We start from the raw sequence: 27056 nt of genomic DNA, 5'->3' as shown, positions 1-27056 counted from the left end.
CGTCCATGACAATATTCACATGTTATAAAGCCGTAAAAGTAGCTTTATTTAGTTCTAACTGTAACTGTTAAAAATATCAGTAATCTTGAACCATGCAGCGTTATCTTTAATTCAAAGTGACCATTCAATTAGAACGGAAATTCATACTTTGACTCGTTTTATTCCAGGCCGTTACCTCACGCACCTATCGAATGATATCATGCAGTATTTTATGTACATATTGTTATTCGTGTTACCGGCGACTAGTTCACACCCACCCTTAGTAATTAACACGCAAAATTATAAATACAATAAGTACCTAATTTTAATGTTCTTCTTATAATGTCCTACATAAAAACACATTTTCATCTAAAACTGTTAATGAAAACGAGAGGTGTTTAATGTGAAAGTTTTTTTTTTTTTATTGCTTAGATGGGTGGACGAGCTCACAGCCCACCTGATGTTAAGTGGTTACTGGAGCCCATAGACATCTACAACGTAAATGCGCCACCCACCTTGAGATATAAGTTCTAAGGTCTCAAGTATAGTTACAACGGCTGCCCCACCCTTCAAACCGAAACGCATTACTGCTTCACGGCAGAAATAGGCAGGGTGGTGGTACCCACCCGCACCTAAAGACCTCGTTACGTTAGCTTTTGAAAGATAGGACGGTTATATTAAGTACATTTATGTATGTGTGAAAAAAATAAAAATACCTGAGCTCTCCATTTCAGCTTTTACTTTTGGCGAATTCTCGTAGTTGAAGCAAGCTGTGAAAAAGAAAACCAATATTAATCAAACAGAAAAAAAACCCTTAACAACTGCATGGAAAGATAGTTGTTTTATTCTGTATTGAGCATAATAGACCGACGCTATCATTGTAAAAAAACCCATCTAAAAGCATTATTAAGCCAAATAATTTGAAGAGGGAACACAATAGAAAAAAAAATCGATAGAACTGTAACGGTAAATACGCTAACAGCCATATAGTGGTTATAATTAGCCGCCATCGATCGAGACACAGAGAATAATTTATTTTGTACCATTAGAAACTTATTGTTACGAAGTATAGAAAGCACATACATGGTGTTGTCTAGTTTCCTTATGAAACCTGGCACGATAAAAGAATTTCTATTAAAAGAAATACGAAGCCGATTTTATGGAAATCTTATCTTTTATCAAATCTACGATTCCTTAGAAAATCTTAGGCTTAAAAAATCTGTAAGCAATGTAACACATTACGTAAACATACAAAAGTATATAAACGTAAAAAAGTCGTTTTAAAAATTAGTAAAGTGCATTGTAACTGTATTTTTCAAATCAATATTTTTTTTATTGCTTAGATGGGTGGACCAGCTCACAGCCCACCTGGTGCTAAGTGGTTACTGGAGCCCATAGACATCTACAACGTAAATGCGCCACCCACCTTGAGATATAAGTTCTAAGGTCTCAAGTATAGTTACAACGGCTGCCCCACCCTTCAAACCGAAACGCATTACTGCTTCACGGTAGAAATAGGCAGGGTGGTGGTACCCACCCGCGCGGACTCACAAGAGATCCTACCACCAGTAATTAGTTTCGGATCTTTTTTTCTAGATGAGCTGTTAACATGACTATCGATTGAATAGCAATTTCACCTTCACATTATTTTCTCTTCACTTAGTGGGGAAGGGGGAGACAATAACCAGGCGAAATAAGTTACCTTAACAATCGAGGACCTGAGTATACTCGTGTACTCTACCGTCTGTAAAGAACCTGCTTAATTGCACTTTGCTGTCCATTAGAAACCGCAGAATGAGGTAGACTTGGTGGGTCATTTACTTTAAAAATCGTTAGAAAGATATATCGCCTAATGCTCTGTTAAAATTACTCAGAAAAAGGCAAAAAAAAAACTGGGACTAAAACATTTGCACCTAGTTCAGTAAAGTAAAAGTAGGTAAAAGAAGAAATCTTATGATAGCAATTTTGAGAATGTGGTTGGTATTTGTCGATAGTGATACATATTTTAATGTACAGGATTCGCTGATTAACTATATTTACACTACATTTTTTGGGAAATAAAGTCAGAATTTTCCACCGAGCAAACAAGTTTTCTCTATAGACAGACAGATTGAATGTAATGCTATGCGATGCAAGTTATATCTAGTAAACGTCAATAGCGCTCCTCAAGTTTGTTATCGCAAAGCCCCCAATCTGCTCCCAATTGCTTAATCGTGAAATTGCTTGATTATTACGAATCGACCTTGTGATCTCGGAGCCTGGTGATCAGTTACTGTGTGAAGTATAATCACCTGCAAGTTTATTTAGGTGACGTTTAAACCGATAAACGCACCTACGCTACTCCGCCTACAACCACTAGGTGATTCATGAGTCCTAAGTACCTAATATACACATACGTATTTATGTAAGACTAGCTGACCCGGCAGACTTCGTAGTGCCTCAACCGATAAATAAAAGACCTAAACTTTTGTATAAAATAAATTTAAAACAAACAAAAGGAATCCGTCCGACGGGGGACACATCAAAGGAAAAACAAAATTGTTATTTTTATTTAATTCCCAGCATTTTCATATTTATCCTTCTCTGGACTTCCACAAATAATTCAAGACCAAAATTAGCCAAATCGGTCCAGCCGTTCTCGAGTTTTAGCGAAACTAACGAACAGCAATTCATTTTTATATTTATGTAAGATACGGTAAATATAAAGCCCAGATTTAATAACAAAGCAAAGGCTGTAAAAATTAGATATTCATCCCTCTGACATTACTTAATTACTTTTTGTCATACGCCAGAATTTTTCATTGATATTTGTAAATGTTGATGTTCATATTTACCTACTCATTATCTTATAATTTGGTGGGGATAAGAAACCCGCTGTACTGTTATTAGGCGACTGTGTCGCCATGTACCTACTATTTCTTTTACAGAACACCTACCTGACACGTATTCACGAAGACGTCCACGATTAAGGAATAACATCGAGTTATAAAAATCAAGTTCGCAACAATAACAAATTTCCGTAATTTCTACTAGTAAAGAATATTATTGTAAGCCCGCACGGGTAGATACCGCTATCCTATATTTTTCCGACTGAAAGTAGTCATGCGTTCTGTTGTGAATGCTGGTATACTTAACCGTTATACAGTACAATTGAGACTTCAAGCTCTTCTCTAAAGGCCAGTTGTGGAATTGATAGTGTGATCTCCTTAAGCTCCGTTAACCATCTAACGCCAACTGACCCGTGGAATCGTTCACCCATCCAAACAATAATATTGGTTTACAAGTAATCATACAAAAATTCTAGTATTCTTATAGCATAATACTAGATTCTAACAAAGCCCCTAAAACAATCGGATTCTGTTAAAGGGTAGTGTGCTAGAGAGTTCCATTTTTACTGGCGAGAGCACTGAAGCACCTTTTCCCTGGGGGTCTCAAGATAGGCGCGCGATAAATAGAGCCTGGAACTCAGGTTAAGAAAAATCTCATTAAAATAATATCTTCACACGGTGACCACCCCCCATTATCTCGCTACCAATTAATTAACCTTAACACAAGCATAAAAAGCCTTGTAAATTTATGTGCATACATTGAGTATGTTACGGTCCTCGACAGACGATTTAGAACTAAGCTGTAAAATTGTTGAATTGTACTAATATACTTTTTTTGCAGTCTCAGATAGGTAGATAATGCAACTGGTCACGAAAAGTGTCAAATATTGGAAATGGAAAAATGTAAATGCTGAACTTTGTCTATGTCTCAACAGGAAAACACTATGAAAAATTAAATAATCATATTAAATATTGGTGGGTACATACTTAACATACTCGATTTAATTAATTTAAATGACACAGCCTACATAAAGGGGCAGCTAAAAGCCACATTGTACCTATAAAAATTCAAACTTACCTTTATTTTGAATTCTTTCCTTTTTTTTATTCAGGACAATGGCATAAAAGAAAACAGCCAACTGACATCGATCACTAGCTGCTGAATAATAGTTTTCTAGACAATTGTGTCACACACGATAGGCTAATATCGATTTATGGAAATTGCCTCTATTATATACAAGCGTGGAACAGCTGTTACAATTCTTATTACTAATTTTTAATGACTCTAGTTTTTATAAGCCCTAATGTAGTCACGTAGTTAACAGCGTGAATACTAAAATTCAAATATTCTGTTTGAGCTGAGATGGAAAGAGTGACTCACAAATCGCAACGGCCTTGTCCGTTCTTTCTTACGTATATGGAAGAAAACAGATTTCACGAATAATTCTGTTGGGTAAATATTTACCGAACAAAAGTTATTAAGTATCATAAAATATTAGAATAAAGACGATTTTCACTTTCACCCGTTTGTCTCAGTATTGTGGATTATACTGAGTGTAAATTCAAAAAGTACTGTCCTTGTTTACTTTCCAAATTTTTATCGTTGTGAATCATGCGTATTTTAATATTTTTTACCTTTCATATTATAACTTTATTATTTTAAATAGACTTTATTTATATGTTAAACAGCACGCGTCTTCGCAAATTTTAGTAGGTCATTTAATCTTTTTTTCCTTTTTCTCGCTTTAGTCTCGTTTCACGTCAACATTCATGATTCGCGAGTTAGGCAAAAACAAGCTTGAGCATTAAGACATTTGTTCAATTGTCACCTAAATAGTAAAGAACCAACCTTAACCATAAATGTGTAAGACTATTTCGACTCGCCTTACAACAATTAGGATCAAAACAAAATTGTGATGGTTTGATCGTTTGAATTTTAGTTCTACAAATGGCAGTCAACAGAAAAACCTTCCACAAAACTTATAATAATTTTCATGTCATTCTCACTAATTTATAAGATACTAGCTGACCCGGCAGACTTCGTAGTGCCTCAATCGATAAATAAAAGACCTAAACTTTTGTATAAAAAAAAAACAAAATTGTTATTTTTTATTTAATTCCGAGCATTTTCATATCTAACTTTTTAAACCTTCTCTGGACTTCCACTAATTATTTAAGACCAAAATTAGCCAAATCGGTCCAGCCGTTCTCGAGTTTTATATATTGTTAAACTACGCTTTATCTACGCGTCAATTAGTACAAATGATAGTTTTTATCATCACACACATCGTTGTGGTTCTAATGTACATATAATTTTACTGTGGTTCTAATGTTTATATAATTTTACTAAGTACTTAGTCAAGGATAGTTTGTAGACTTGTCGAAGTATTGGTGGCCAACATCGTGATTGATTGTTGTTTTCGCCCGTAGCCTCTAGGGTCCATTTATTTTATTATGGCTAGTGGCAAGCTCACGGGGCTCAGCCTGAAAGAGTTTGCTAACATTTGCCCTAGAAAAAGCAGTGCTTCTCTGAATCTACCACAGGATAGAAATCGCACCCGCTGAGAAGCTTTCCGACTGAGTTTCTCGTCGGACCTTCTCAGTGGGTCGCGATTCCAATCCTGTGGTAGATTCAGAGAAGCACGGCTCTTGCTAGGGCAGATGTTACCAAATTCTCTCAGGTTGAGCCCGTGACCTCACCTACACGTAGCTGGATTAGCCCCTTATGCTTGGTAGGTAGGTATTTTTCTTAGTATCTCAAAAATAATGACATGATCCGGTGAGAGTCTCAGTGGGTTAATCGTGCTCAGTGGTGATCGGTGCCCATAGCTGATAACACGTTGGATAACTTCTGCCCACCCCAAGACATGCGATCGAAATTTCTCTTAAACAACAGCAACGGCTGTCTTATTGAAACTGCAATTCACGATTGTTACACTCTGATAAGTAATAATAGTAGTAGTACTAGTAGTAGTATAAAAACGCACTATATTATAAATTTTACGGGTTTGATTTTTTTTACATTGCTCCAAAAGGGCAGGTGAGATCATGGCCCGTTTCAAATTCAATACTCATCATCATGTGAGCGCCAATACTCACTGTGAGATATCGAGGCCGAAGTATCAAATGTAAAACAGCTACCTATCCAAGCTTTATAAAAAGCAAGTATAACCAGGGTAGTAGAGCCTACTTCTTAGTAAGTTCTAGTCAACTATACGCCCCACCACTTAAAACTAATGGATTGATTAAAGATAAACTTTATGCCCTTTATTTAATTTTTTTAAATACAATTATTTTTCATGAAAATAGTAAATGAATATTTTTATTTAAACTTACCCGCCATCGAGGCGCTGCTCATTCTGCCTCGGCTAAAATCAATTTTGGATGTCTTTTAAAAATTCAAATGAAATTTAAATTTTCAACTCTTTGTTTTTGAAGTGGCGTATATTGTAAATGTCAAACGAAATGAATCTAATGTTGGAAAATTAAACGCAAGGAGATTATATTTTTAGGAAATGACAAAAAGATGACATTGCATCTTTACCTATTACCTATTTATCAAGTCATGAAAACTACAGAATTATTTAGAAAAAAATTAAGCTATCCATACTCAACCATTCCAAGATAGGTTACTATTATGTCTTATGGGTGCCGAAGACACGCCTAGTGTTTTTTTTTATTGCCCTTGTAGGCAGACGAGCATACGGCCCACCTGATGGTGAGTGGTTACCGTCGCCCATGGACTTTAGCAATGCTAGGGGCAGAGCCAAGCCGAGTAGTAGTCCCGATAATTCTTGATCTTCATTAGTCACCGTCTGTGCTGTTCCACAAGCCTGCAGTTGGTAGTAGCATAGCCGTGCCCTTGGCATTAGTGACGTCCATGAGCGATGGTGACCACTTACCATCAGGTAGCCTATATGACTACAAAACTATACAAAAATGCGGAAGTCTACTAACAGGACTCTTTTAAAAAATTACGTTTTATATTATTTCCCACTCTGATTAAATATCGTAATAATAATAAGTAGCGTGCGTGGCTAGGCCAGCGTTAAAAAAAAAAAAGGCCTCCTACAAGATGGAAGCACGATCTATCGAAGTTCGCGGGGATCCGCTGGATGTTGGCAGTGCAAGACCGGTCTTTGTAGCGAGGCTTGGGGGAGGCCTATGTCCAGCAGTGTATGTCTGTGGGCTGATAAGAAAAAGAAGAAAATCAAATATCATGCATGCAACGGCAAACATGGCTTGAATATTTTGTAAGACGCGCGTTAGGCTTTGACTTTTTAAGTGCCGTTTCCTTTGAATTCATTAGCGATTACGGTACAATGTCAACATTGTCAGTTGCTATGTACTAGTGTATTCATAGAGTGTATTGACCTTTAATACCTTTGACGTCGTCTCTCTGGCGAGAATGCGAGATATCAAGTTATTTGAACTGTTTTATTTTGTTAGTTTGTTTTGTATGTGGCTGTATGGACTATACTCCCGTTGCCCATCCAACAAACATAAAAAAGTACATAATGTCAAATACATAAAAATGCTTGGATTTTTTAATTTTTGTTTACATGCAATTTGGAAGCAATTAAACATTTAAATACATCACTTGGCATATTGAATTATGAAGTGTGAAGTTCTCAAATAAAATGGCACCAGGGAAAAAAGGCAGCGTGCACGGCAAGCGTTCAAAACATCACGCTCCACGAGACTACGCGGAGACATTAAATGATTTAACTATCAAATCTTCATCGGACGACACTGATGCAAGCAGTTCTGATGATGAAGGAATCAAAGCTACATTTTCAGTAAGCATGTGGGATCTGAATCATTGCGATCCCAAAAAATGTTCGGGCCGTAAATTATTAAGGCATAACCTCATAAAAAACTTGAAACTTGGGCACAGATTTCAAGGTTTAGTGTTGTCACCCGTAGGTACTCAGTGTGTGAGTCCCAACGATAAGAACATTATAGAAACATTTGGGTTAGCGGTCATTGACTGTTCATGGGCAAAAATTGATGAGACGCCGTTCAGCAGAATGAAGTCACCACATCCGAGGCTATTACCGTTCCTCGTTGCGGCGAACCCTATAAATTACGGAAAGCCATACCAATTGAGTTGTGTAGAAGCACTGGCAGCTGCCATGTTCATAACTGGACATAAAAGTGAAGCAAAATTCTATTTATCAAAGTTCTCATGGGGTCATTCGTTTTTAGAGTTGAATTCTGATGCATTAGATCTATATGCAGTGTGCACTGACAGTAAAAGTGTTTTAGAGGCGCAAGCGACATTTTTGGAATCTGTGAAAAATGAACAAGATGATAGGCCGATGTGGCCGCCAAGTGAATCAGACAGTGCGTCAGATAGCTGATACTTCGGATGTTTCTTGTGTTCTAGCTATTACAACTAAGTTATATTGTGAATAAAAAAAACGAAATTTCCTACTTCTTTGTTATTTATAACTATATAATTCGTGTTAGTATATATTTTGAAAGGTCATTGATATCAATTGTATGTTGGTCACAAATAGATTTCTTCTTAATACTTGATTGGCACTGTTTTATTTTATTTAGATGTGGAAGATTATTAATATGGTTATGACGATGATGATAAATTGGGGTTGCCGTTTTCCTCTGCGAAATTGAAATTAGAAGCTATCTATAACTAAAAAACTTATTAAAATTGAGGATTTAGCAGTTTGTTGTTGGCAATGTCTATTCTGGATAACTGACTGAACAACTTCATACAAAATCATCATAGAACACAGCACTTCATTTCAAAAAAAGCATTAATTTTCTGTGAAACTATTGAGTCTTCATTTTCCATGGTTGTAATCTTAAGTTTTATTTATTTTGCGTGTAGCACATTGTGCTCACGGGCTTCGGCCACTAGATGCCTTGTTATTCGTTTCTCATTGCTCCTGTAGATGGCAGTAAGATACATATTAACTATCATAAATGTATTTACGCTTTTTTTACAATACATTTATTTTCTGTTTTTTAGTTGAATTTTCTATAAGGGCGTGTTTATTAGTTTTTTTTAAACTAAGAGTATCATTTATTTAATAATTAAGTTTTTTAATTCACGCCATCTAGATATTCTTTACTGAACTAAAAATAACCATTGCCCAAAATACACTGCTATGGTGCACACGTGGTGAGCCTAGAAGAGCGCCATCTATGATAAAATGTTTACAACATGTTTCAATTGTCTCATAGAGAGCGTTTGTATCGCGTTCAAATTCGCTTTTTGTTGTGGTTCTTTCTTCGTGTGTACTATAAGTACTATTAACGCTCGCTCGCAACCAGTATCAGTCGGGCGGGCTCTTTTACTTAGCTTTAATTTAGTTTGCTTTTGCAACTTGACCAAGCAAGTTGGTTTGTGTTTAGTGCAGTGAGAATTTAAAACTCGCGGAATAATTTCTTTATCAAATACATTTGAATCGGTAAAGTGTTAATTAAGTTAGTGCTGTGTTTACTTAAAGTGAATGTTTGAACTGTTTGGTACTTTTGAAACTTTGATTTGGCTATTCTAACTTTCCAGGTAAGTTTGTCGGTTAACTTCGATGCAACCTGTCACGCAGGTGTCTCAAGTCACTAACCTCGTAAGAATAAATTACTACAATAATACTAAGAGCTTTGATTCATTCAGTATTGTTATTTTTAATTAGATTAAAAATGTAGTATTTGATACTATGACGGGCTCTCTGTACATATTTCTTACTAAATATAAATTTTCAAGTATTCTGTAAATGTGTCAGCAAATAGTTCAATTTTGGGTTCAGTCAATTTTTGAAATAGAAAATTATTTGGAAGATTCATAATTATTTTTAGATTTTCTTCGATAACTAGAATTAAAAAAATAAATTGGAAGCTGAGGTTTATTTGTTTTATATTTATATATAAATACCAAAATTATATTTTAAAACTAAACTTTAAACTAATTCAATACTGGCAGATAAAACATTTACTTCTTAAATCAAATCTGAAAGGGATCTGTGTCAACTTCACCAGTTATTGCCAGAAACATTTATTTTCGATTTTGACATATTTTTAAGTAAATATATTATTCAATGTTTTTTCTCAAATTTAAAAGTCGCGCCCTGCGGGAAAACACAAGATGTTGAGAAATAGGTATAAATAACAGATACCGCTAAAACCGCTGCTGGCGACTTCTGTCTGGTAAGAACTAGGAATACTATCAGTCATATATTTACCTACTTTAGTCGGATAATAATACCTTTTCTTATGCCATTCAAGTTGTATTTTATTGTTGTTGTATTTAACAGAAATACCTTATACTTATAAAAAAGGATATTCTAATTGATCTGCATATTAACCATTATTCATTTTTAGAAAATATCTATAAATATCTTTTAGAATATATTTTTCTACAATCTTACTTGAGACATGACTCATGTCACATGCGCTCAAAGTTACGGCGGGCTTACAACACGCTCTACCACCAGTAACTAGATAATTAAAAATAATGCGGCTCTGATTTTTGTATAGTAATTGAACACGCTAAAGAGAGAATTGGGTTAAGTTCTAAAGCTTAGAATTTTGAGGTATTTAGCCTCCAATAATTTAGATTTAGCAATAATATTCCCAGAGTTGTTACACTTTGATTTTTTTAGGATGGAAGCTTTACTGGTGGCCCGAATGCTTTTCCAGTTTCACTAGGAAAGGTGTTATTACACTTAGATAAAATAAAAAAAGATTCAGTCTGTGTCAATCTCCGGATCGTACTGTATTTTGTCGTTCTATTTCAGACGTTATGCGGCGTGTTTTAAATCGAATATCAATGTGAAATCGTAAGTCTGTCTGTTAAAGGCGAAAGAAATAAAAATTTCTAGTTGCTACTTTTTGTTTGTAATGACGTCATCTAATAGATAAAGCAACAAGGCAAGTATGAAGTCTGTAAGAAGAGTAAGTAGTCTTCCTAACAGCTGTTCCTGTTCATCGTGTTTGTATAGAACCGAGTCTGAACGACCTTCCTTGAGCCGTATTGTATCTCACGGCTCGAAGATTGATAAATTATATTACGGTAAATATATACCGTTAAGGGAGAGGAAACTATTAGAGAAATTGGTGCGCACCAGAGCGGTTTACGATAACATTCGAGATCAATTAATTTCTAGTAGCAGCACTAGCGGGAGAGAAGTAATAAAAAGCAAGCAAGTGAAGGGAAAACATAAAATTATTAATAATGAGAACGAAGCTGATATTTCAGAAGTAATTGGTCTAGTGGACAATGGAGTGATCTTGACTCCTGAGACCAGTGAGTGCTGTAGCTGCTGCAGCTGCAGCACTGCAATAAAGATAAGCAATGAGACTGTTAGACCTATGCTACATAAACATGTACCCAACCAAGAAAAACGATCTATGACTTCGAAGTCTAGTGTGATATCTAGACAGAGAGCTAATGATGAGATGAAAAACGAATACAACGTTCGTTTTAAAACAAAACAAATAAAATCGGATCCGTGTACTTGTACTTATAAAATTGGAAAAATCATTAAACGTCATTCGAGAGCTGTCCTGAGGAAATTGGGTGGTGAACGAGCACAGCCCCTAATTGAGACACATCGAGGAGCTTTTGAAGAGCATCATCATAAAAGGCGAGTAGGTGCAATATTACGAAAGTCTTATCAGCATCATAAAAATCGTACCGAAGAGGGCCCCCGAAAGTCTATAAAAAATAACCAGGACTCTCAAACAAAATTCAAAGATAATTTAAATTTTGAAAGTAAAAGGTCCGAAGAAAAGATTAAGCGATATTTTCATAAAGTCCATCCTAAAATAGAGACCCTTCGACAAAAACACGTAAGGACTCCGATAACTAATGAAAATATTGAAGGTCAAGACAATATAAAAGGTAAGGTTTTTAAAATAAAAAAGGACTCCGTAACACAATTCAGAGAGAAATTGCGTAAAAAACATGATTTACGAGATTGGGAATGTGCAGATACATGCTTTGAACAAAAATGCAAGCCTGAGCAGTGTTACAAAGAATTACTGAAAAAAATATCTCAAACTACAACAATAATAACAAAGGAGAAAGGCAATCGGGTTCATGAAAATAGAACGAAACATAAGAAAACTAATTTATCTAAATTAGAAACCAATAAAGCTATTCAAATGGACGTAGATAAGCATTCGAAAATACAAGTTAAAAAAGGCGAAAATAAAACAAAAGATAATTTTACCAAGGTAACGAACAATACCTTAAAGCAGTCCCCAAAAAATAAACAAAAACAACATAAATCAAAACAAGTATTGACAATTCGAACTAATGTAAATATGACAGAGAAAAAGTCTTCTATCCGTGATTTTCCTCCTCCATTTCCAATTATTGATAAAGCTACAAGTAAACAGCTATTCAAAAACAAAGAGCATGGAAACACAATTAACAAGGAAACCCTTCTGCCAAATACTCGTAAAAAGGAAATAAGTAAATCTCACATTACTGCTATAACTAAAAGTCCTCAGAAACGCCACAAGCAAAACCAAAGTAAAAAAATCCATTTAGCTAAAAGCAAGCAGTCCGGGCACTTACTCAAAAGATGTTTTTGTACACTTAAATTAAAAAAGAAGAGTATAATAAATAGAAGTAAAAGTGATTTTAATACCTCTAAACCTAATTCTACCCAAAGTTATGAGATTAGACAAAAAACTTCGTCTCAACATCCCAATAAATTACTGACTAAATGTGATAGACAAATTTGTAAAATTGGCGAATGTGATCCTAACGAGTGTAAAAAACAAATAAGAATTCGGGTTTCTAAGCATCAGGGTTTATCAAAAGCTGATTTAAAAAATGAAGACGCTGCTTCTAACATGAATATTTCATTCCCACGTTTTCATATAAAGAATTTAAGAACACCAGATAATGAAAATGAAACCAGACATGTCCTAAATTCGCAAGACCAAATACCTCAAAGACAAGTTGTACGGATTAGTTCAACGTTTAGTTTTGATATAGAATTTTCAAAACTTAACGTATCCGAACCTCAGTTTCAAAGAAAAATAGAAGAGTATAAGAAACAGCGTATTGAACAAAAGAAAAAATCTGTCAAAGAAAATAAGGGTACAGATAAAAGGAGAATAAACACTCAAAACAAAAATTCCCAAATAAGCAATTCATCGAGCAAATCAACGAAAACCTCACTCAAGTATGGTATACGTAGATGCTTTTGTACTCTGAAAATTAATAACAATCGAGTAATTCAGGATAAATCAAAAAATACTTCTAAAGCAACACTGACTTCGGGTAAACTGGAAGCCCAACCTAATCTGAAATCGGTTTCAACAAATGTCAAAATAAAAGTTGCTTCTAATAAAAAATCAAAAAAAATATTGTTACCCTATGAATGTGACCCAGGTGTATGTGTGCCAGGAAAATGTGACCCTTATAAATGTCTACAGATTATAAAGCTAAGGGAAACAAAAACATTAAAACGTCATTCAGTAAAATCAAATACAGAAAATAAGAACACCAGATCTTCTGTAACTATCACACCTAAGTATATAGTACCTTTGAAAACTAAAAAAGTACAATCAGCTTTTTTCTCTAACAAACGTGTTTATAAAAACGACAGTGTTAAAAGAAGCGTTTCAGTCCCCAAGCAAGTCAAAGAATTTTCAAATAATCCTACTAGGCAAGCTGTTCGAATTGGTTCCAGTTTCAGTTTCGATATTCAATTCTCTAAGGAAAAACAAGACTCTGACATTAAGCCTTATGCTATAAGAGATAAGTCTATCTCTCAAAAGCAGCACACCATGATAGTTGTGCCAATGCCTCTTAAAAATAGCAGAACACAGGTTGAACTAAAATCTAATAATAAGTCAACTATGAAAGAGATTCCAAAAAAAACCATCTCTCTTGGACCTACACTCAGAAAGTGTTTCTGTACATTAAAATTCCACAAAAGCCCTCAAATTAAACATCAGTCTCAAACCGTAGAAAAAACTAAATCAGGTCATGATTTTTCGAAAAGCTCGACTATTCGAAACCAGGAAATAAAATACAAAGTTGAACAAAATGAATGTGAACCTTACACTTGTGTACCTACAGAGTGTGATCCTTACAAGTGCTTAGAGAATATAAAAAAACGTAACTATAAACGGAACTTTAAAGATAATAGTATAGTGGTGAAACCTAATTTAAAATCAGTCCATAGTTTAACAAAAAACCACATTGCCAAAAACAAAAATATTTCCATTTCTGCCAGTAAAAAACCGAAAAAAGAAACAAACCAAATAAGTGACCGCATTAAAAAAGATGCGCTGTTAGACTCAAGTGTGTCTCAAGAGGTTAATGATATCAGACGATCTCAAGTAAAAATCGGCTCAAATTTTAACTTTGGCATTGAATTCTATAAAGACAAATCTATTAAATCTTTTGATAGAACTCTAAATGGAAAAGCTCGTGGTATTTCAAAAGCTACTACTCAATCTGTCGTAAAAAATATCAAAAATGAAGGAGTACAAATTACAAAGAAAAGCAAAAGTAAAAATTTTGGAGTTTCTAGTGTTATGAAGAGATGTTTCTGCACGTTAGCGCTACAAAAGCAAAAGAGACCAAATACAAAACCTATTCATAAACCTAATAAGCCACTTACGACTTATACAGTAAATAGATTGGCTGTTGAATCTGTGAATTATTCCAAAACTTTTTTTTCGTGTAACGATACCTCTATGAAAAACAATGATAGTACAGAACAGAAAACAGAAGGAATACGTATTTTAAAGTTGACCAGTACCTGTAACATAAATGATTGCTTCACGCTGCCAACACTCACATTACCTAAAAATGATACATTCAAACATAGACCTTACGTAAACCAATCTTTTTATTCTATGAATGTTAGCATTTCGACGATAAACAGCGTAGAAAAACATTTTAAATCGATTCCACAAAACGCTGTAGATCCATATAGCTATGCTAACGATGACTGCCACTTTTTATTATCCGATGAAAAAGTTCAAAGCAGAAAATCTAGAATGTCTCGAATAAATACCTTTTCAGTGACAAGTACTAATAATCTGAATAAATTAATAAAAATAGACTCAGGAATTACTAATGAACATTTGAAATATTCGAAACTAAATAAAACTAATAAAGAAATGTGTTGGAAAACACAAAAAGACCTAATTCAGATTGGTACCGATTTTAATTTTGACGTTGTATGTACTAAAGACAACCTAAAAGATAAACAAACTACCTCTGTTTTTAATCAGAAATATTCCAATCATTTTTATACTATTAGTACGCATTATCCGGCCGTAAAAAATGTTAAATGTACGACAAGACCTTATGTAAGACAGAGCATTTTCACGGAGAAGAACAATAATAAATACAGTGTGGAAATATCCAAATGCAAATCAACACCAAATTACCTCGATAGAGTAAATTCAGAAAAATCATCGTCATTTTTTAAGCGTTGCTTCGATGTGCTTAAGTCATTGACTGCAAAGACATCATTTTCAAGAGCAGACAAAGTAACACAGAACGTATCGCAAATTCCCCAGTTGACTTCAACCAAACTATCTGGAACTACGCGTCTCCAGTCATTAGAATGTGAACAAGAGAAATATGCTTCAAACATCTGTGATTGTGGTGCTTTTAAACCAACACCTTTGCCGCATACAAAACTACATACGGTTAGAATTACTAAGCGTTCGTGTGTTGATCTTGAGAAAACTAAAATGCTTACATCGAAGATTCAAAAATTTGAAATCCCGAGTAGCGCTTCTTATTCTTCTATTAATGTCGATTTATGTAAAAAAAATAAAGAGGCTCGAACTGATGGTTACTCAATTACAAGGATTTATAGCCCGACTTATCAAAGATATTGCACAAACAGCAAATCGAATGTCAAATACCATGAAAACGACAAGTCTGACAATGAAGAACCAATAAAAACTAATACGCGAACATCTGGCGTAGGACTATGGACGCAAAAGTGTTTGTGTACATTGGCCTTGTACAAGCAGAGTTTTTACAGAAACCGAAAACACAATGCGAGGCAAAGTTCTCAATTTTCAAATAGCTCTGCAAGCGCAAATAGTGCCTTCGAGGGGAAAAGAACTAAAGGCCGTAAATTAGATCCTTTTGAATGTGAGCCATATGTCTGTATTCCTGGCCAATGTGATCCATATGAATGTGATAAGCGAATAAGAAGAAGATTTAGACGAGACTCTGGCGTTGGTACGAATGCAATTAGAGAAACTTCCCAATCCACACGTACACCTAAGCCAAAAATACCAAAGAGTATTAAAATTCAATCACTACCAAAATCAACAAAATTAAAACGCCTAGGAGAAACATCAAAATCTAGAACAACTGTCAGTACGAAACATACAAATGAGTCGAGGAAAGCCGTACGGATTGGTTCGAAATTTAGTTTTGATATTGAATTTTACAAAAACAAAAAATATGATGAAAGTTTTAAATTTACAAAATTACCAAAAGATTTTCATAGGAAAGTGGCCAATAAAGAAAGAGCCTCAGTGACAACGAGAGCCAGTGATAAAAAAAACCAAGACTTCAGACACACGCGTCACGCTGATACACAAAACGAGCCTGAACAGGTTAAATCTACGATGACTACAAGTGCTCCATTCCTAAAGCGATGTTTTTGTACGATGAAACTGCACACAAATACAACATCGTCGTTCGATGCAACAACACAAGATGCGCTTCCTGAAAGTCCTTCTTATACCATGATGGCAGAAAAAGGAACTAAAACCAAAAAGTTTAAGCAACCTCCAATATATAATCTAGAACCCTACGAATGTGAACCCGGTGTCTGCATACCTGGTCAATGTGATCCTTATGAATGTGATAAAAGAATAAGGTTACGCAGGAAAATGCAATCTGTATCGTCCAATACTCAAAGAGATACAAGAAGTTCAGCATCTGTGCAGTATAATCCACATAAACACAAAGCTAGAAGGTCTCAATTTCATTCCAAATACCCTAAACGTCATAAACAGTCATATGTGAACCAATTAGTCAAATCTGTATCTGAAAAAATTCCCCACCGTCAAGCTGTACGTATTGGGTCTAATTTTAGTTTTAATATAGAGTTCTATAAAGATGTACCATCTGAACAGGGGTATCGTAGGGATGACATAAAAACCAAAGATCGAACACAATCAGAAGCGAAAGTAAAGAAATCACCGGCTGGAGTGCAAGGTATAAGCTTTAGGCACCGTCAATCACAAATAAGTGGTCCAAAAATTAAGTCAAGAGATTCAGGTGCCAATCCGATACTTAAACGGTGTTTTTGTACGTTGAAATTGCACAAAGCGGGTAAACAAAAAGTTGAACAGACGATTTTGAAACCGAAATCACAGACCACTTTCAGATCATCCTTCACAGAAACAAAGAAAGCTAAAATATGCCCTGAAAACTGTTTGTACAACGCTGGTACTGCAACCACTGGTAAAAATATATATAAGTTAGAACCGTATGAATGTGAGCCTTATGTCTGTACACCAGGGTATTGTGACCCATATGAATGTGATTTACGCATTAGACGACGACAAATGAAAACTATGTGCACAGAGACTGACTGCCCTAGACTAAAAGAAATTGGTAGTTTGGCTACCAAATCGTACACCAGTAAATCAATGAAGACTCTAAATGTGAAACAAAAAAATGCACAACTCTCTGCTTTAAGAGATAAACCAAGAAAATACAGAACTTCTAAAGTTATTGAAGATAATAACAATATGAACAAACAATCTGTACGCATTGGCTCTACTTTCAGTTTTAACATTGAGTTTTTTAAAGAAGGTGACGCTTTAAGTAGTACTCCAATAGATAACGATTACAAAGATAAAGCAGATTTGAATGTAAACAGACGAAACAGAACCAGAAATAAAAGCATTTCGTCAGACACGAGGAAATTAAAAAGTCAATTTTCTGAAAAGAGATGTCCCCTCAGATGTCAAAAAACGCAAGCTGAAACAGTTCAAAAAGAGTCGCGAGGATCGGGTATATCCCCATTACTAAAAAGATGCTTCTGTACATTGGCTCTACATAAAAAAAATGCAGAAATAGTACAAACTGATCAGCCCCAAATAGATGAAACTCCGAAGAAAATCATTCAAGCGATGGCCTCTAAAAGCACTCTAACGAAAAATAAGTACCTATCATATGATTTAAAGTCATACGAATGTGAACCTGGAACGTGTGAACCTGGATTATGTAACCCTTATGAATGTGAAAAACGAATTAAAGCTAGGAATGCTAAATATAACGAAATAGGCACAGATACCGATCCTCATCACTATTTTAGTGCTTCAAGTATGACAAAGGATAACACCACGTCAAGAAAATGTAAAAATATTCAATGTAAAGGCAAAGAAAGATCGTATGCAACAGCATCTCCCCAGATAAAACGCACGACTTTAAAAGATAATGAGCACGTCAACGTTGATACCAACATTAAAAATAGGCAAGTCGTGAAAATAGGATCGTCTTTTAATTTTGATGTAGAATTTTTCAAAGACAAACCTTCTCCAGAAACACGGTCCAGGCCTTCGACACAGGATCGAATTATTGAAAAAAATTATAGGAGTGATAAATGTAACACAAAGTGTCAGGGCATCAAAAATGTTAACACTCAACCTAACAAGATGCTAACAACAGGCGAATCTCAAGTTGATTATGTCAAAACGGAAAATAAAGGCTCGTATGTAGAAAACGTTCTGAAGAGATGTTTTTGCACCATGGCACTTCACAAAAACGACATGCCTAATGTAGGAACTAATCAAAAAAATAATATGTTTAGTGGCAAACAATATCAGGTTTATTACCAGCTGAAAACTCCAAAAATAAAAGGTGCTCAAAAGCTCGATGTGTCTTCCAAAGATTGCCCGTGCTCCAAACAACAACCGTTAATTTCTAAATATAGTTCTGTAGCAACGAACACATCTAAAAAATATTTTAAAAATAAACTTAAAGAGCAAAAGCAGTTAGAAACCAAAGTAAAGTCGGAATTATCTGATCAAAAATCAAATAATATGGAAACTATCTTACCTTACAAACCCCGTAAATTTAATAAAAAAACAAGTAAAACATTTGTGATTGATGAGAAGAGTGAAAACACATCACCGAAAAACATGGAACACATCCTGCCAGATAACAAAATTAGTACACGATTGACTAAAACGAAGATAAAAGTAACTAAATTGGATATCAAACCGGATTTAAAATCAAAATCAACAGCTGGTCGCGTGAAAAAAATTGCCACTTCACTGTTTGATAGTAAGCTATTTAATGGAAAAATTGAACTGGGTGGAATTCCTAAGATGACGTTAAAAACCGATGTAACGAATCATGTTGACGGTGAGCCTGTATTGAGTATTTTAAAGTCCTCGAAAAGTGAAGGTGGTCGAGAGAAAAAAAATAAAGCTGAACTAAAATCGTCTCATGGCCTAAAAATCAAGAGATCTGCAAAAAATAAATTAGGTAAAGGACATCTTGACAAAATTTGTACTCAAGAAGGCTTAGAATTTAAATCTGGAGATGGAAAGCCTGTTCAGATATCACGAGCAGTTCTCAAACTTTACAGGCATGATTCTACTCTACAAAGCCGCAAAGATTTTTTGGACGTTGAAGACCAAAAAGAGAACAAACTGAATAAGAATACGCAGGCCAACAAAAAAAATAAAATGGTGAAATTCTCTATTGATCCCGCAACGAATAAAAAGTCTAAAAAGAAACGACATAGTGCCGTAAAAAGCTTCGTAAAAAAAGTTAAATCGGAAACAAGTAAATGTGATGATAGTTGCTATCCAGGAGCATCTGAGAACGGTGCTACCATTAGTGGCAATAAATTATATTCAAAAAATAAAAAGGAAAAGAAAAGTCATAAATTAAGAAAATTCAAGCTTTCCAAAGAAATGCAAGAAGATGGTATCAATGATGTGAACCCTGGAAATAAAACGGGGGATGAAAATGATATGAAACCCGGAGAAAAGTCACAACGGATAAAAAAGAAAGGAATAAATATTTGTGACTGCAGTCAATTCAGAGATGACATGATATGCACGTGTTTCAGTTCAAACTGTGAATGTGCAAAAGCTATTAAAATTGCAAAGAAAAAGGAAAAAGAAATGAAAATAAGAAGGAAGAAACTTCAAAAAAAGATAAAAAGACAGAGTCGAGAACTTCAGGAGAAAGAAAAGGCTCTGAAGAAAAAAAGACAAGATCTTGACAATCGTAGAAAAAAATACAAAAGAGAGGATGAAGCCCGACAAAAGAGACGACGAAAATCTGAAAAATATCTTGATAAACGAATACGCAAGCTTAAAGACACATCTGATATTCTTCTAGCAGCGGATTCGCTACTAGATATTGCCAAGTTAGGTTTTTCAGTGGCCCAAGACGTTGGAAGATCTACCTGTAGGGCTATAACGGACCCGTGTTACACTTACGATAGTGTCAAAAGCACCTTGAAACATCCTACACGGATATGGCCAATAATAAAGAACGCTATACTCAACAGTGGCGCTGTAGCTACACTAAAACGTGTATTTCGGAGGTTTCAAGCGATGGAAACTGTGAAGTCTACTCGCGACAAATTAAATGATTACGAAATTACTAGTTACATCATGGGAATGGCGGAAAGCGATCCAAGAAAGAGATTAAAACGTAAAACTAAGAAACGTGTGCAGCCTCGACGTGATAAGGACTTTCAGTGCAATTTGTACATGAATTCCTTGAGGAAAAAACCGTATTTGAGTGTTTATTATACATGTCCTTGGTTTTATCCGCATTTCATGACTATGCTGAACGCCATTCGACAGATTACGGATTTACTTCTCTTCTTGTTGGCAGCCTTCGTGTGGAGTCCTTGTATATTGTGTACGGAGTTGTGTAGAGCGATGTTGTGTTGCTTTGTCTGTACTGGTTAAATCATGTTTAAGTAACTGTTTTAATGAAATTAATAAAGAATTATCATCGTTTACTTATTTGTATTAATGTCTACGTACCATTAATCATTATTAATGTCTAAAGAAATAACTTCAAACTCAGCTGCGTAACTCAGAATTGGGAAACTTGCGTCGAAACGTAATGCTCCTTGATGCTGATTTATGCTCGTGGAATAATTTGCCACGTAAATAAGGGTATAATGTACGAGTATATAGAGTCAACCCTATTCGGGCTCTTTATCTGCGCTATTTATTTTGCTGTTGTCGTAAAATTACGTGCTTTTTGTCGAGTGTAGGTAAATTTAGTTTAAAAAGGCGCAAAGTGAACCTACAGAATTACCGGCACAGTTAGCACCTATTGGTTTTGTAACAGAACATTTCAATATTATCTAAACCTATTAGAACTAACTACTGCTACTGCTCTAGCTCATTGGCTCTGTGTGTATCGAATGTACTGGCGAATGTACCCTCGGTTCAATGACCGCAACGACTGCAAACTTTTAGGGTGGACCTTTTTAGTAAATTGTAATTTTACCACTGCTACTACTACACAATACACAAGTAATAATCATTTGTCTTTTCAAAGATATGATATTGAAATAACACGATTTTGTATTATATCTGTTTTTATATTTATGGGCATTTATATTAATTTAATTAATATAATATTACTAAAAATATTTAGAATAAGAAATTGAGTTTTACTCTTTGTAGATACAATGGGAGCTTCGACCTCATGTCTCAAAACAGGTTACGCTATTCATGTTGTGACTCCAGTAATCACTTATCTGTGCAATAAAAAAGTCCAATCAGTATTTTGAATTTATATATTATGTATGTATGTACGTTTCATTGCCTATGCAACACCCGTTATCTCCAAATTAAAAGCAATAGCCAAATTATATTTATTATTTATTGCCAGCAACAACTTAACACCAGTTGGGCTGTGAGATCGTCCACCCATCTAAGTAATACAAAAAAAAAAAATTGTTAAATACTTGTACGGAACAACAAAATTTTTTTTTTTCAAAACAAGATCTTCATTTGCAGTACTAAGGTATTGAGTAAATAAAGCCACACCGGAAGCTTTCGATAGCAGCCGGCGCAGGTAAAGCGAACGTTTTGTATTTGATCCGGTCTCTCTCGCACTGGCTTCTCGAGCTTTTGATCTGCAGACGGATGGTCATACTATAAGCGTTTTTAAAGTAAAGTTTCGAAAGTCATACAAGTGCAGTTGCTATGAAGACGCGTCTAGATTTCGTATGGGTTAAATTGATTTGTATTACTAAGGTATTAGAGAGACGTAGCTACTATTATGGTCGTAGTATTCTAGGACCACAATAAAGGGTTATTGAAAATTTTAATATAAGAAATAGGTAACGAAGTTAAGCCCTTAAAGTATTTTTAACTAAATTAAATCGATAATTGTAAGATGCATTCATGGTAATCAACCTTGTAACTGATTGAAGGAATAAAATTCAACATTCAACCAGGATCATTTGCAGCCACTACTTACAACATGAGGTTTATGTTTTGATCTTTAAAAATTTGTCACAACCTTTCAAGTCGAAATGTTACTAATGAATCCCGGAGACTCATCGCTAAACATCGAATTGTTAAAATGACTTGCACGTAAGATATATTTTGTTGTTAGTGCTGGACTAAAAATCTTCCCGAATTAACAATTACATACTTCTTAGAAAAAATTCAACTCGATCGCACAAAATGATGCGAGAATGCTTCCGCTAACAAAAACTACAAAAATTATTAAAAAGTCTTCTTATAAACGAAGCCATGAGTGGATGAAGGGGTTAAGGTGGGTGGCGCATTTACGTTATAGATGTCCATGGGTAATCAACACCAGGTGGGCTGTGAGCTCGTACACCCATCTAAGCAATAAAAAAATAAATAAAAAATTAGTAAGATTTTTGAGTGTTTACATTGAATGATGGTATTATTAGCCTATAAACCATATTAGACCTTAAAACTCCGGGTTTAAAGGATATTTTTAGAAATTGCATGTGATGGAGTTATGTACGAAAAAAAAGTACAAACAACAAAAGTTTATTGCCCGTTTTCTCAAAATTAACAAATTATATCATATCTCTTTCATCCACACATGTCTTCGTTTTGATTGACTAGCGACCCGCCTTCGCTTCGCTTCGGAAACATAAAATTTTATTATTGATAGGCGAGTCCCGCCATGTTGCGCGCGGTACGACAATAACTGCGGGTGACGCCGCGGGGCGAAGCTAGTCTAAAAAAAGGTTACGGTTAAGGTACGGTTAAGGTTAGGTCTAAGTTACTCCTTATACCATCAGCTACCTATTAGTAGAAGTTTCATCAAAATCGGTCCAGTCGTTCCAGACAGACAAAAATTGTAAAAAATGTTTTATTATTACTTTTATTTACTTATATTTTACTTTGCTTTGCTATTAAGTATGATACCATCATATTTCTGTTGGAACCACTTCATAGCATCTTCCTTTGTGAGGCGGTGGGGAAATCCCACTTTTCCTGTCTTACGCCTTCTGTGTGCTACGTTGAAACCTGGCCGGCCAAGTACGACGTAAAAGTTATTTTGGTATTTTGGTATATGGCAAATGTACCGTATATATATCCATATGCATGTAGTAAAAAGCGGTTATTTCAATATTACAAACAGACACTCTAATTTTTTTATATGTATAGATTAGATTACATTTATTTCTGTAAAACGAACAGAAACTCGGTAAACAAATTGGAATCACTATGCGGAGTTCAAGTTGAATGTACACGATCCGATAATCCCTAGTTCGCTTAGTCGAACATTTTAAATAGTTAACGAACTATCAGGAAACCGGTTCGATACCACTACCCATTGCGTTGAAAGTGCGAAAACAAAAGAGAGCAATATCGACCAAACCCTCAAAAGTGAGAGGGAGTAACGCCACCCTCTTTATGACTCAGAGGGGAGGACCCTTGCACGTAGATATTGCGGTACCTACCCTCTGTGCTGTGTACGAGGCATGCACTCTCATATCTATCGATCTGGACCTTTTTAGCCAATTCGAAATTTAGTTTTAGGAATTTGTAAATTTACATTCCTCTTTGCAGTTGAATAGAGTTTCCAGTAATGTTCTTGTAAAATATTAGCTATGTAACTAAACTAACGGACTCTTTTAAATGTTATGTTAGAATTTTTAAAGTAAAGTAAAACTAAAAAAGGGTGTGTTTAGTGCGTTATGTGTACATGACTGTTTGTAATATGTATACAGTATGGAATGTATTCGATTGACTAAATCGTCGCTATGTGGAATCTCCTACACAGATATAAATGCTGATTCGGATATTAGCATATTCACGCTTTGTGACTCCTAACAGCTGTCCCCGCAAAACGATCTAATACCTAAATAATGGAGGTGGTATCTCCTAATGATAACACTTAAAATCTAGATGGTCAAATGTTTTTTAAATAATAGGATGAACATAGTAACTTGAATGAAAACTTACACGGCGCGAAAGTTATTGTCAAATATATAGTAATTTAGTACGAGTATGTCTAGTAATTTAGTCTAGGATTTTAATTTAGTATTTATGTCTAGTAGTTTCTATGTTTTTGGTCGTTCATTGCAGTTTTTGTGCGTAGTTGATGGGGATTTTTTTTTTTGCATAGGAGAGATCGTACTCCAAAAACGCTCAAGTGTCGAACTCAAAGTAACAAGTTTCCTAACTGATTAATAAATAAATATTATTTTAATAATTATCTATATACTAATACGTGAAGCAAAAACTTTGTATCCCTTTTTACGAAAATTGCGCGGACGGAGGAGTATGAAATTTTCCACACTTATAGAGAATATAGAGAAGAAGTGCACAATGCTAATATTTTTTTTAAATAATGCATAAAAGATACATGAAATCAATTAAGAAAACATTACACACACTATATACCATGTATTTGACGCACACATGCATGCATACTATTTATTGTCAAACTTTTGTTCTTGACGTCTGTGGTCAAATTGAGAATAGATTAAATATTGCTTGTCTTTATTAATATTTTTTTATAGTGTAGCCTTGGAGAAATTTGTGATTATAGAAGTATAAAATACAGTCATAATAGTGTACCAACTTACAATTCCAATTAATTATAGTCGAATTTCGACTACTGCGGGACCTCTAGTTTAAATAATTTGTCATAATATAGGAATTTTGGTTGGTTAAAATGATGTCTGTCTTTTGATTAGATCGTTAAGAAAACTACGATCAAAAGTCTAATAATTTGCAAATATTAGACATACAAATAGAGTTGTAGCGAGCTTGAAAAATGACTAATGAAAATTTTACTTTATATTCAAATTGTAAAAAGGAAGATTCTTGCCAAAGAATATTGTTGTGCTACAAATCTACCAAGCAAAAGAAAATGAACCAAAAGGGCGGCATCAACTCAGATTATAACATTTAAGTGAACAAGATGTTTTGAATTTAATATTTAGAAGTAGAAACCATTTTTTTTTAACTCGATCGTAACCTTTATAGGTACATCCTGAGTAATATCAATAGAAATATTTATGTTACGTGTTTGTCCTGTACATAAGCGGGTCAAAACAAGTTCAGTGCCTATTTTAAAATTCAAAAATAAACATTAGAGCCTTAACCACGTTTGTGAATATAAATTTTATATTATGTTCAATTCAAACTTTGTTACTCATACACATACATACATAAATTAAGACTACACAAATCAGATTCAGATCAAATTATTACCTTGAAGTTTCTGAATTTTTATAAAAACTAATACATATCTGGTGGAGCTGGGCCGCAATTATTTTCTCGGCTGACTACCCACATCACATTAATATGTATATAACGTGTCAACCCCTCGTTTTCCTGTTTTAACATTTAAATATTTATAGTTTCGTCTACGGACGATGAGTTAAAGATTGAAGGGTGAAACAAGGAAAATATCAACTTTTATTAATGTCTTTTCGAAATTATTTATTAATTCCGGATTTTTCTTGTAAAATATACTGTGTGATATCGAAATAATTTTGGAACGAAGTTCCTTATGGGACGATGCGGAGGGGTACCCTAACCGGTAAAAAACGTCCGTAACGTAAGATTTTTATTAGTAATGCACACAGTGTACGACTTAACTTTGTAATAACGTACAAAAAATAACATCATTCATTCATTGACCATGATCTCAGAGCGTTCGTTTGCGCATTACACAAACTCTTTTGCAAACAACCGTGAATGAAGTGTACCACAATAAGTTCGCACGTTACCGAATGACCGTGGGTTGTTGCGAAACCTCCAGTTTTACTTCCTTTATACCTCGAATAGACCTTAAAATTAATATTTTTATAATAAGGAACTTCGTTCTTATCCGGCGTCCCACGACACCACACATCTTAATTTTTGTTTCCCTGGATGGATGATCCCACTGCCCACCTGGTCACCGGAACCCATCAAGAACGTAAATATCGTCATTCACCTTGAAGCATAAGTTCTAAGTCTCACTTTTACAGTACAACGGCTACACCGCCCGTTAAACTGTAATGCCTTACTGCTTCACGCCAAAAGTAGGCAGGGCGGGGAAGTTTAATTATCCTAGTCCACCCATTGTTTGTTTCCGTTTTCTATCTTTCCGAGCCGAAGTTCCTCTCCTGATATGAACAAATAATTGAAGATATTTGATAGATTTGTTTGGTTTTTTACCTATACTCTCCCGCTTGTTTTAACCATCTTCGTAATCTATACTAATATATAAATCTACAGTGTTTTTTACGGATGTTCCCTTATAACTACTGAACCATGCATCCGATTGACTTGAGATTTGGTATCCATGTAGAAAATACATGTGCTTAATGGATAGGCTAATATTTATACGAGTGTTGGACTCCCTAATAATAATCACAATAAATAATAATGTTAATTTTAAATGCCTAGCGAAGCGGGCGAGTAAGGTTAGTATATTATAATTTAATATAAATGAAACGTCATATTTCTTTAATTATATTAAAATTTCGAAATATCAGGAATATATATGTAGCACAATATTATATAACTAACGAGTAAATAAAGTTAAAAGTCCAAATACCAAGTAATACTTTACTTAGAATACACAACCAAATAAAAACAAATGCATTTTCGGTTTTTACTAGTAAATATAACGTATTTTCTTTTCAAGCAAGCAAATCAAGATCGTCATGCTCAACGTATGTTTTAAAAAGCAAATATCAACTTTAAATTCTGCTACCGAACAACCTATTACGGTCTCCAAGTAAGAAAATCATATGGCCTTCCGGTTTTATTTCAATG

At 34.7% G+C, this 27056-nt stretch overlaps 4 protein-coding genes across 7 annotated transcripts in view; 3 read left to right on the top strand and 1 right to left on the bottom strand.

Moving 5' to 3' along the window:
- Nucleotides 1-27056, bottom strand: part of LOC732931 (calcyphosphine) — a 57169-nt gene that overhangs the window by 14909 nt on the left and 15204 nt on the right. For 2 of the 4 annotated variants that reach the window (NM_001046931.1, NM_001110324.1), the window contains 2 exon segments: nt 696-749; nt 6144-6240. Coding sequence is in view for 3 of the 4 variants with exons in the window: in NM_001110324.1 (NP_001103794.1) it covers nt 696-749; nt 6144-6165 (76 nt within the window). In the remaining variant the exon portion in view is untranslated. 4 annotated transcript variants of the gene reach the window in all.
- LOC101746309 (18S rRNA aminocarboxypropyltransferase) lies at nt 7197-8348 on the top strand. Its single transcript, XM_004931929.3, has one exon. It carries the CDS (start codon nt 7448-7450, stop codon nt 8168-8170), a length of 723 nt encoding a protein of 240 aa, XP_004931986.1. The 5' UTR covers nt 7197-7447; the 3' UTR covers nt 8171-8348.
- LOC101745884 (protocadherin-like wing polarity protein stan) overlaps nt 9088-27056 on the top strand; it is a 214910-nt gene continuing 196941 nt past the window's right edge. Inside the window, exon 1 of the mRNA XM_038018928.2 lies at nt 9088-9342. The gene's annotated coding sequence lies outside the window, so the exon portion shown is untranslated. The remainder of the gene's footprint in view (nt 9343-27056) is intronic.
- LOC119630235 (uncharacterized) lies at nt 9816-20785 on the top strand. Its single transcript, XM_038018933.2, has 2 exons — nt 9816-9980; nt 10571-20785. The coding sequence occupies exon 2, from the start codon at nt 10710-10712 to the stop codon at nt 20730-20732; it is 10023 nt and encodes a 3340-aa protein (XP_037874861.1). The 5' UTR covers nt 9816-9980; nt 10571-10709; the 3' UTR covers nt 20733-20785.

Source organism: Bombyx mori, chromosome 22 (assembly GCF_030269925.1).
Source record: "Bombyx mori chromosome 22, ASM3026992v2".
NCBI lineage: Eukaryota > Metazoa > Arthropoda > Insecta > Lepidoptera > Bombycidae > Bombyx > Bombyx mori.
This window is presented reverse-complemented; position numbering and strand designations above follow the sequence as displayed.

Coding starts and splice junctions, on each gene's coding strand:
- LOC101746309 (XM_004931929.3), top strand. CDS start 7,448: ATGGCACCAGGGAAAAAAGGCAGCGTGCACGGCAAGCGTTCAAAACAT.
- LOC119630235 (XM_038018933.2), top strand. CDS start 10,710: ATGAAGTCTGTAAGAAGAGTAAGTAGTCTTCCTAACAGCTGTTCCTGT.